The sequence below is a fragment of the Sesamum indicum genome, linkage group LG1, assembly GCF_000512975.1.
Source record: "Sesamum indicum cultivar Zhongzhi No. 13 linkage group LG1, S_indicum_v1.0, whole genome shotgun sequence".
In the NCBI taxonomy this organism is placed as follows: Eukaryota; Viridiplantae; Streptophyta; class Magnoliopsida; order Lamiales; family Pedaliaceae; genus Sesamum; species Sesamum indicum.
Window position 1 is genome coordinate 7,960,727 of NC_026145.1, and position 12,477 is coordinate 7,973,203.

General features: G+C 36.4%; 1 protein-coding gene across 1 annotated transcript; it reads left to right on the plus strand.

The window, feature by feature from the left end:
- Positions 331–1,702, plus strand: LOC105158266 (heavy metal-associated isoprenylated plant protein 39). Its single transcript, XM_011074958.2, has 3 exons — positions 331–450; positions 832–907; positions 1,377–1,702. The coding sequence occupies exons 1-3, from the start codon at positions 442–444 to the stop codon at positions 1,691–1,693; spliced, it is 402 nt and encodes a 133-aa protein (XP_011073260.1). The 5' UTR covers positions 331–441; the 3' UTR covers positions 1,694–1,702.

The following is a 12,477-nucleotide window of genomic DNA, read 5'->3' on the forward strand; positions in this document are numbered from 1 at the left end:
GAAAAAAGATAAATTACTTATTTTTCTTAAATTTTAGTTTTAATTACAAATATTCTTTATTATTTGAAAAATTATAAATATTTCATGTGAAATTAATACTTGTTGGACAAATACCTCTATTGTAAGAGGTATTTGTTAGATAGTCGTTAATTTTAGTAGATGTTTGTAAATTTTCAAATAATAAAAGAATATTTATAGATATGATAAATAAAAAAAAAGCCCATTATAAAAAAAAAAAAAAAAAGGAGTGATTAGCGAAAGGTCAAGTCCACTCTCCTTGTCTAGCAAGCCATGTCCACTCATGTTCACCAACTCTTCTTCTCTCTCTCTCCTGATCTGTCCTATAAATTAACGTTCGTCACAACCTCAATTTCTCAGTATTTTCATCTCATTTCTTAATTCCGTTTACAGTCCTAATCAACAATTCTCAACTCAGCCCATATGACCAAGGTGAAAATTCCCTTTCCATTCTTTCTTTCTTTTTTTTTTTTAATCCTTGAGTTTTGTGTGATGGCAACGATTCTCACTTCAGTCACTTGTCACAAAATAATTAATAGTCATTCCATTACCAATCATATGTTAGATTCCAATCCTCGAATATTTTAAAAAATAGGAGTGGTTTGTGTTCGCCTTTATTTGTGAATTGCTTTTGAACTTTTACAAAGTGGTGTATGAGATCTTGTGGGCCTTTTGACACCACAAAAGCACGCTTTTTGCTTTTTGCTTATTAAGTTGGATCCTTATTTAAGTGTAGTCGCACGTTGTTCGCTACTGTCCAATCCTTAAATCAGAATCCCGACATCTCACTGAATCTCTCCTCGTCTCCTGCAGAAAGTGGTGCTAAAACTAGGAGTTCGTGATGAGAAACACAAACAGAAGGCCATGAAGGCTGTTTCTGGCCTTTCAGGTATGGCATTGAATTTTCTACTGCAATCCTATTACTTAATTTATGTTACAACTTTTGAATTGTACCACCATAATTTTCATTTGCTTTTTACATACATAGTAATTAAGGATGAATATGTGTCCGAGTTTACACAATCTAGACCCATCTTTTCAAAAATTTTAAAATTATAAATGCCCCTCAAAACTGATTCTGACTACTCTGAATTATTTGACTCATAGCTTGTCCCAAATAAATTATTTCACATATTTGTTATATATTTTATGGTTTACTTACATTTTTACTCCTATATGAAATTATTAATAGGCACAAAATCCCTATTAAAAAAAAAAAATGTAACCCCTGAACTTTTAAAAATGTATTTTATAGATTTAGTCTCATATTTTATATCTTGATGGGTTGAATGTGGGATTCCGACAAATTCACCTCGTTGTCATCCCTCGGTCCATTCTTACCAGTTTAAGATTTTCAGGGATCGAATCTCTTACAATAGACATGAAGGAGAAGAAACTGACAGTAGTTGGGGATGTAGATCCAGTTCAAATTGTGGGGAAATTGAGGAAGTATTGGCAGCCAGAGATAGTGACGGTAGGGCCAGCAAAGGAGCCAGAAAAGAAGCCGCCGGAACCTCCCAAGAAAGATGATACCAACAAGACCAAAAAAGATGACAAGAAGCAGAGTGAACAGATTGCTGAGCTCCTCGAACTCTACAAGAAGTACAATCCTTATTACACACACTGCTACCACGTTTCTGCTGAGGAGAACCCTAATTCTTGTGTTATTGTCTGATTATCTTTATCTTTTTTTTTTTTCCTGTGGAGTGGTAGAGAGTATATATATATATATATAAATACATAGTAATCTTTTTCGTCTTTTTATGAGAAAGAAATTAATTCATAATGGATTTCGAATATTTCCAAAAGCCTATTGATGAATAATTTTGTGCATAAAAAGGGGTGGACTGACTAAAGAAATGATTATTTCTTACACTAGAAATTATTATGGATTAAGAACTATAGCAAATAAATACAATTTAATTATTATGGCCAAAAAAAACCAAGGGTAAACTATAATTATGGTTTTCTGAAATTTATTATAATCATAATTATTCTTTTATTATTAAAAAAATTACAAATACCTTTTTTTGAAATTAATAATTGTCTAACAAATATCCTCTTCCGACAATTTACTATAATTGGTATTTATTTGATAACCGGTAATTCTAAGGCAATTTTGAAATAACAAAGGACAATTGTAATTGTGGCTAATTTAAAGGAGCCTATTATAATTTACACAATTACAATTGCGAAAATTTAAGTTTTGATGTAGTTAAATCAATATTTGTTATGATTTTATCTTTAGCCAAAATATAGTTAACTGTGACTAATGTTTTAATATTGCTTGTAGAAACAACAGTTAATATTCGTTGAGCAAACATTGTTAATCAAACTCACTTACTATTATTTTTCAACTTTTCAGCACAATAATTAATTATAACAAAAAATTGTAATTCTTGTTGTCATGACTTGTGCATGGCTGATTAATTCATTGGCAATATAACTTTAAGTAGAACGGGATATTTTTAAAAAAATGAAAGTGATAAACCATTATTTATTCAATAAATCAAATAATTGATGATAGTCCCCAAAGTCCTTCACATAATAAAAGCCCAAAAGACGTCATCTAGCTCAGTTGGTGATCCGTCGGCGGATCCAACAACAGGGTGGTAAGACCCATATGCTCACTTTCTCTTTCACTAAACCGGCAGGCTCAATAATCAAGTCCATTCTAGTCTGACACGTCATCATACAGTTTGATGGACAAGCCACACAATTTGTCCACATATTAAGATACATCATCCTAAAATATCTCAAGGTGGCTCATAGTAGATTGGTGGCAAACGAGCTGGTAATTTACAAATAATCACTTTTCGGATTTTCAGGCAAACTTGACAAGACTTAGTCAACTTGGTGTATCTCAATCAATTCAAGTCCAAATTATGCACGGATTTTTAAGTAGTTAACTGATTCAAAGATTTCAAATGGTATTGGACTCTCTACAACGAACTCCTGCATTCTGCTCTGTACATATCTATAAATAGAGGTTTTGTGCAGTCATTTGGTAACATCATTCATCACTCTCATACTCTCACTTATTCTCTCAATTCTCTTTTAATTTTGGGCTATTTTAAGCTCTTCTTTTCCACTCCATGCAAATGTATATATTTTATCAACATTTTACATCATTATTCTCACTTTGATTCAAACTCTCTTTTACATTTTACAGAAAAATTATTACTGGCTTAAGCTTTGGAGTGTTAACTTTCATTTTGTAGGGTTACTCCTCATTGATCTGATCAGGATTTTTCTTGAAGATTCTTTGAATCTTGTGGTACAGCTGAAATCTGGTATCCATTATTTGCGCCGGCTGTTGGAACTTTTAGTTTAAAACGTGAGAAATAACCAGTTCTGATGACAGAGTGACAATGGATTCCTTTGAGGGAAACACTTCCCTACCTGTTGCAGCTGGTTCCACCATTCGACCTCCATTGCAGATTGAAGCAGGACTCAATATCCCCTATCCGATATTCGATCCAGCAGCTATACATGCTGCTCTTGATCCACTGCTAGCTGAGTATCTCAAACAATTCATAATGAAAACTATCCAGATAACTCTCCGTAGCTCTCAAGCCAGTGGATCAAAACAACCTTCCTAACAAGAGAAAAATAGAATACCTGGTGAGCAAAGAACTAGTGAGCAAGTTCCTGTTGGTCTCCAACAAGATGGCCCTACACCCGTTACAAAGGAAGAAGCTCCCCAAGGACTTCTCGAAAGTTGGCGCCTTCTCATGAAGAGGATGACAGAGTTCCGCCAAGGAATAAGGAAGGAAGTCCCCCTCCTAGAATGTGGTATTCCTTTCAGCACTTACATCATGGCAGAGAAGCGCCCAGCTCATTCTAGGGGCATGTGGCATATGCCTGCTTACAGTAGCACCACCAACCCAATGGAGCACCTTTATAAGCTTGAAAATGCAGCACTGGTGTATAGCTATACTGAAGATATTACATGTCGTGTATTTCTGACTACACTATGTGATTTCGCTCAACAATGGTTCGACCAGCTTACAGTTGGATTGATTAGATCTTTTGCAGAATTTAATGCCCTTTTCCTATATCAGTTTGCTACTAGTAAGAAGTGTTGAAAATTTGCCATCAGCTTTTTCGAAGTGAAGTAGGAGGACAAAGAGACACTAAGGGCCAAAACTACACAACAAGGCTATTCTGGAGGTCAAAACTACACAACCAAAAGTCTTGATCAGCGCCATCACGCAAGGGCTCCACAATGGACCTCTCTTCGTATCCCTAACCAAGAAGCCTTTTTTCGACTTTAACCTGTTGGCTCGGGCGGACAAGTACATAAACCCAAAAGATACCAAACTAACAAGCAATGCAATTAACGGGATTGAATGAGGGACAATGAAGGGTTTTCCTCCCGCAAGAGTAGGGAAAAACCCAGAGGATGATTTAATCCCTTTGATCTTAAGAATAAGCACTACAACCCACTCATAAGCTCGGCGCTAATGCTCATAGCTATAGATTTGCTCCTTGCTCTATACTGGCCTAAAAGTTCTGAAGAGGGACCCGAGCTTCCTAAATCAAAATAGTTTTTGCAGGTATCATAGGGAGTTCGAGCATGAGACCAATTGATGCCGCCAGCTGTGGTAAGAGATTGAAAAACTTATACAATTCAGCTACTTGAAGGATTATGTAGAGATAGAAAAGAGGCCCGAACAGAAAGAAAAACACTATCTATGTTGCATCTTCTGCAAGAGCAAGCAGAAGATCCCTTTAGGAGGGAACATAGAAAGGAGAAACTCTTACTTGAGGAGCAAAACCCAGAGAACACCCTTGCCAAGGGTTTGATACACATGATAGCAGGAGGACGTATTGATGGGGATTTTGGGTAAGCTAGATGCATCCATGCTCGGGCTTCTAGAACCATTAAAGAGATTGATCACAAAGCACCAACAGGGGATCCCATGATCTACTTCAGTCCTGTTGACACACAGAGAGTACATTTACCTCATAATGATGCATTTTTTATTTCTAACACTCTAGCCAAGTACATTGTTCAATGTAGTTTTGTGGATTGGCAACTCTGCAGATGTCCTCTTCTATAAGGTTTACCAGCAGATGGAGCTAGTCGATATCCCGTTAGATCCAGCGGATACCTCGCTGTACGAATTTGTAGGAGAGGTGGTACATCCCTTGGGCCAAATCTTGTTTTCTCTTTCCTTAGGAACGAAAGCCACCAAAAAAAACAAGATGATCCCATTTTCTTGTTGTGGACATGCCATCGGTCTATAACGTTTTCTTAAGCCAGCCTATCTTGAACGCTTTCTAGACGACCACCTTCACATACCACATGAAGCTGAAGTTTCTTACTGGAGCAGGGATAAGCAAAGTTAAGGGTGACCACTGTGTAGCTCAAAAGTGCTATGTAGAATCAATAAATGGAGGAAGCCAGAAGGATATGGAAGTAGATTTTCCTAATAGGGAGAAGAGCAAGAGGCCCATCCAATATGATGAGCAAGTAAATGCAGTTCCTGCTCATGGAAAACTGTTAAGTATCCAACTAATACTGGGAGAGTTCAACAAGACTACCAAGATCGACTCCCAACTAAGTCTTGAGTTGCAGGACAACTAACTACCTTTTTGTAGGAAAATATGACGTTTTGCCTAGTCAGCTCATGGCCTAGTGGCATTGACCCTAGTGTTGTGGTCTTACAGGACTACCTTATAGCAACAACTGAAGAGACGTCTTTCAACTTAGTGTATGGCTCAGAAGCTATTATCCCTACAGAGGCAGGAGTAAAAACATACAGAATCGATCACTACAAGTAGAAAAGCAATGACACCCTACTGCATACCCACCTGTTCTTGATAGATGAGGTTTGAGAGGATGCTCGGACTCGGATACAAATATACAAATAGAAGGTGGTCAACACCTACAATAGACGAGTGAAAATAAGATAATTTCAAGTGAGAGATCTCATGCTCAGGCTAGCAAATGCCCTCAAACCAATTTGAAAGCTGGGTCCCAATTGGGACCCTGCTGTAAGAGCTAGAGACACTGCTGGCAGGAACGTCTCTCGACATTGGAATGCTTATAATATCAGGAAGTTCTACTCTTTTGGAAGACATTGATGACAAGAAGCTCTCTTAACTAGGGGTGGCAATTAAACCTGTACCCGGCAGGACCCGTCCCTAATGGGGTGGGTCCAGGTCCAAAAAGTATTAGCCAGAGCGGGTCTGGGGTCCATAGAGACCCGGTTCGGACCTGACCCGATAATATATATAATATATGTATATATAATACATATATATATATTTTACTTTGGAGGCATTGATGTATTCTCGTTGTTGGTTGTGGAATGAAGTAAATGGTAAGTAAAATTTTAATTATATTTTTTTTACTTTATTTTGGTAGAATAAATATTAATAAAATATTATATATTTTATTTGCTTATTATTAGGTACTTGTTCAAAAGTTGAAAAGTTGAAAAATGAAAAATTGTCCAACGATTCTTGACGAGAAAGAAGATGAATGGTGATGTTATATTTATTTTTATTTGCGATTTATTTTTGGACTTGAATATTTGATAAACAAATTTATTTGTAACTGATATGTTCAATTTTTTTTAATATTTGTACAACAAAGAAAAAATAGAAATATAATCGGGTTCACCGGGTTAAACCCACCCGGACTGGTTTGGTACCCAGGCGGGGCAGGGTGTAAAAAACACCGGGGCAGGGCGAGTCTCTGGTCCAACCAATACCCTGTTGCTACCCCTCCTATCGACCCTAATAAGACACCCTGAGCTGGCACAATCATTCTTTTCCATCTTTTTCACTGCAAGCCATGATAAGTCGTCTTTAGTAGGCATATTCTTGCTCATTGATTATGAGTCACAATAAAGTTGCCTCTAGCAGGCACATTTTTTTGGTTTACCATTTTATGGTTTATATACACTCATTGACTGCGTGAAATATTGTCTTGCCTCTTAGCATTTTTATACTTGCTTATTTTGGAATGCATCATATCTGTCTCTGCTAGGTAGGACCAGTTATGCTTTGATCCTGATCAAGAAAACTCTGGAGCAGACCAGGTTGATGGCCCTAAGAATTGTGTCAGGTTACATCTTTACGAGTTATGAAATTACTCAATTTTTAATGCTTTTTTCTTAAGCATGCAAGGCGCTAATCATTTATGCTTGCTGGTATAGCAAGAACTAGAATTTTCCCCTTTTTATCACTAAGCACCTGCATGAAAGACACTAATGCAAGTATATTGCAAACACTAGGTTAAACTCAATATTCTTATTCTCAACCTACAAGGGAAATTCTTACTTGGCACATAATCTGGGTATTTCCCAGCTATGTTTTCATGTTAATCGGTAGGAACAACAAAACATAGCATAAGGCTCAAGCGACGAGTAAACTAGAAGATACATGTTTGCAAAGAAAATATTCAGATTATTCATGAAGAGGAGGGAAGTATAGAATTCAAAAGAGAACTCATGCCAGGAACCAATTATTTGAAGCACATGATGTAGCGCCCCCTACTCGCTACATCTAATCATTTCTATTTCATCCTTTCTTTAATCAAAACTCATTCTATAAGTAATTCTATTTGAATCAGTAAAATAAATTCTAATTTATCAATATAATATTATATGTCACAAAAGATAATATATACCACCAAAAGTAATATTTACCCTCCCTACATGTTCTCGTGTACATAACCTCAAGAAAATCATACCACAACTTTTAAACACAAATCCCGACAAAAGACCAGAATATTTACAACCTAACAATCAAAAACTTTGGCTTCAGAAGTCACGGCTGACCCACCTAATAAAGACGACGGCACCGCTCAAAGTCAATGTGGCTAGTCAGTGTGACCTATCTCCTGAAAAGTACGTGGCAAGGAATGAGCTGCCTACTCAATAAGTATAGCTGATCAGTTTATATATATACACAGGCAACAATTTCACGTACATGCAGTCACATCGACTAACAGTCATTATCAATAGCAACAACAAATATAAGCAGTAATACCTACTCACAATTATAAATCAATCTATGACACAATATTCAACATTATCGTTTATTAGTTAAGGGCCCCACTTACTCTAATTGGTATACATCAGTCAATGGTTTCGCCGGCCATCATCATATCATATACAGCACAGGATACCCGTTGTGTGATAATCCCCACACCTTTTACTCCAGCTGTGTAGCAATATAGCACAGGACATCACAACAAACATGGTACCCCCACACCACCCCAGTGTGTAGCTAACAAGCACAGGATATTCCCTGCTGCCCCGGAATACCCCGGTACCCTACGCCCCATGGTACCTAGCTTAATTCACATATTTTTCATATCTCAATATCAATCACATTTTCATAAACCATTGATTGGTTTCCAACTAGGTAACCATCATCTTTTATTTCCATTCACAATCGTCATTCTATTCTTTATAATAATCACTTCCTCTATAACAACTCCCAATTAGATTTCATCAACAATCAATTATATGATTATCACATAATCATATCCCGCATATCCCTACATTACCATTACATATCACATAGTAATAATTTCACCAATATGATGGTAATCTAACAAATAATCCACAACTAATTATATAAACAATCAATATACGAGAGCCACGCATAATAATATTAAGCCAAATTCACGTTCGCATCCAAGAAACCAATATACATAATATATACCATAATACACATATAGATATATATAAATCCAATTAGCTATACTTACCGTAAATCCCAAAATACTTCGATTCACGAGGGACTGCTCAACCCTCTACCTTGTCGTCACGTCCTATAATAAATTATAATACGTATAATCAATATATTTAATTTACCAAATAATTCATAAGAATTCACTTAATTAGACCCCTTACGTATTTATAACTATCATTTTTAATCATTCGTAAATTATATTACCATTGAAACCTCATTTTCCTCTTTAATAACATAATATTTCTAAAATATAACTTCCGAAGTATTTCTACGAATTTTCTGTCAATTTACCGTTGCTATACAATTTAATTAAGCAATAATACATAGAATTATATATTTGGTTAATCATTCCGATGGAATTGTGTAAATTAGCTATAGTAATAATTAAATCTAACAAACCTAATATTTTAATTACCCAACTATATCATTTTTATAGCAATTGTGATATTCAATTTGACACTAATATAAATAGCCAAAATCATAAAATACTCCGATTAAATAGTTCACCGCTCAATATAATCAACATTTAATAAACGGACTAATTAAATAATATAATTACATAAATTAACAAAAATTAAATTACAATTTCCGTACCTCTGTTTTCCGAAATGGGTGTGTGCGTTACTGTGTGTATATGAGTGTGTGTGAATTTGTGTATTATGTGTATGTGTGTAGTGTATGTGTTTTAAATTAAAATTTTAATAAACGGACTAATTAAATAATATAATTATATAAATTAATAAAAATTAAAATATAAAATCTTACCTCAGTTTCTTCCGTAATTGTGTGTGCAAAGGTGTGTGTATAGATATGAGTGTGTGTGTGTTTAAAGTGTAAAGTGTGTGTGAGTGTTACTTTTAAAAATGAGGAAGTGTAAAAGAGAGGCCCCACCGCCTCACCCTCAAACTCTCTCTCTCTCATCACTCATTACATATATATATGTATATTGTTTATATATAAAAATATTATTATTATTTTATTTATTTAATTAAATTTTTCTCAAAATACCCATTACATCCTTTTAAATTTCTTAATTACTATAATTTGCCCCCAAATTATAACGAACTCCAATTTAATCCGTTCAAGTTTTATTATATCCCAAATTCAATCTATAATTTTATTTACTAATTACATCTAAATTTCAAATAATTACCAATTAGTCTCCCAATTACATAAAAAATTCTACGGACGTCACACATGAGCGGGCATTTCAAACATCGCATAGGTGGTAGCATAAAAAATAAATTGTTTTTTAGAAAAACTGTAAGGCATGAACACCTTCATCACCACTGGATGGGGGAAGCCATCCTAAGAGGAAAGACATCTTTCATCACTTGATCCTCTAGGTTCTCTTAATCTTCTTCCTCCTGTCCAGCATGAAGCAAAGCTTCTGGCAGCTCGCGGGGAACCTCCTCATCTCAGGTGCATCCGTCAGCCTGAACTAGATGTCAGGAAACAAGTAGGAACAGTAAGATGAGGATATCTAGCTTAAGCGAATTGGAAAATGCAAGTTCAAAAATCATGATAATAGTACTTCAAGGTGCTGTCCGACAATAGGTGTTGGACCTTCAAGGATTTCTTGAACTCCTCTAGCTTACTGGACCACATTCTTTTCAATACCTTCTTCCCCTATTCTGTAGAAGGATAAACTTGACTTTTCAGCATGGCCTGCTCCAAGTGTTGATCAAGACTGCTGATCTCGGACCTCCGGTGGGTAAGGTTGGCCTCATTCTTGCAATCCTTCTCGCGCATCGCCTTCTCCAGCTTGTCCATCCTTCTCTAATGCTAGCCCTTCTTTCTCCAACTAGCCGAGTAAACCTCTAGCCAGCAGGGTGGTCTAAGAAAAAACAAGCAGATCAAGTATATATCATTTTACATGCACAACTAGAAATTACAAGATTCTTTTGTTTACCTTGCTAATATAAGAAACTAGCAAGTCCAACGCTTGAGGGTGAGGGAAAGTGTCCATATAAGCTTTGTCTAAAGGTAAAGGAACGCCCTTTAAGAATTTAACAGTTCGGCTGCCCTCACATTTTACTGCAGTAGGGAACGATCTTCACCCATACCCTGTTTTTCCTTTTCAGCCTTCTCTTTAGCAGGTCGTGGGGTCCCCACTTTTGTTGCAAGCTTAGAAGTTAGAGGAGCTAGAGAGCCTATTGATCCTTAAACTCGCTTGGTGGGTGTGGGGAGAGGATGAGCCTGGAGTTTTTCTTTCAGGTTCCCAATAGAAATCGAGCTAGCTGGAGAAGAAGGCGGACTTTTTATTAGAGGGCGTTTGGTGGAGGAGCATGCCTCAAGGGACTTCCCCTCACTCAAACTCTTGTCCTACAGCACCATGTTTAAACATAGGTATATCAATAGGTTACATACACTAACTAAAATTTTCAGGAATAATTGCAAATAAACAAGTACACAAAAACTATACCAACAGCATTGTCCGTAGCAACCTCTTTAGCACTCAACCCATAATGGAAAAGAAGGGCTGGATGGATTAGCTCGCGAAGATCATATTGAAATAGATTTAGATGTTCTAAAAAAAGCTTGAAAGGGAGCAAGGTGGTTATGAATAGAATACCTGGGAACCTCAAGAGTAATAGAAATCTATATAGTGGGGACGCGCTAGGGAATAGGTGATGAGATGAGATGAAAAGATAGTGGCGTTTCCACTCCTTGATAGCGGTATCAAAAGGGAAGAATTGAGCATCCCCCCTAGAATTGAAATAGAACAGCCCAACACTAACGTTCTTCAGCATAAAAAAGGAGTGGAATTGGCGCAGAGCGGCTCACACCTAGATTCTTAACCAGTATGTAACAACCTACTAGTATATTGAAATACATGGACACCAACTAGCTCAAAGGAACCTTGAACAAGGTGCATACCTTAGCAAAAAAGAAGCGAACGAGAAATCGCAACCTAGGTTATTGTTGGGTCATATAAAATTGAGTGAAGCCCTCAAGTGGAGAATTAGGACGTTCTGCAGAGGCAGGGTCCTAAATCATGAACTCATTAGGTATCCCAAGCCTAGACCTCAACTCACCTATGCCTTCTTCCATCAAGCAGGTATGGAAGACCCTAAAAGATTTTATGTCAAAAGCCACTACTTTATGTTCTACCTTTCTTCTCTCTATCTCCTCCTTGGTGGCCCTCTTTTTACTGTTCACCTCCTCCTCGCCCTTACTCCCATGACAAAGCGACCAAATCAATAAAAAAAAATCCTCCCAAATAAAGCGGCTGAATCAGCAAGAATTCCTTTACAACTTTCTCATCTATACCCCCTCTTACATAGTTAACTGACTTAAAGAGAAGAGAATAGCTTACCTAGAGAAAATAAGGTGGTAAAAAATAAGATTTGGCGAAAAGAAGCTCAGTATCGAGGGAATGCCTACAACAAATTTTTTCAAAGAAAAGTTAGAAAACCCTACTTTCGAACAAAAAGAAGAAAAGGAAAGAAAAGAAAGGGAAAACTTACCTTGATGCAGAAAAGTGACGCTACTGAAAAGGAAAATACCTTATATATGCAAGCTTGTCAAATAGTCCTATTAGCTGAGGACTTAAGGAGCGCGTTGACTTCCAAGATATAAGGGACTCCTCTTATTCATTATCTCTTACAATCATTATTGTTTATGCTTTCTTTTTGCAGATACATTTGAACTTAAAAGGCAATTTTTTCCTCTCAAATAAATGCGGAATCTAACTTATTTTTGTCTAGCTAATACTGCAGAAACTTACCTTGCTGGTAG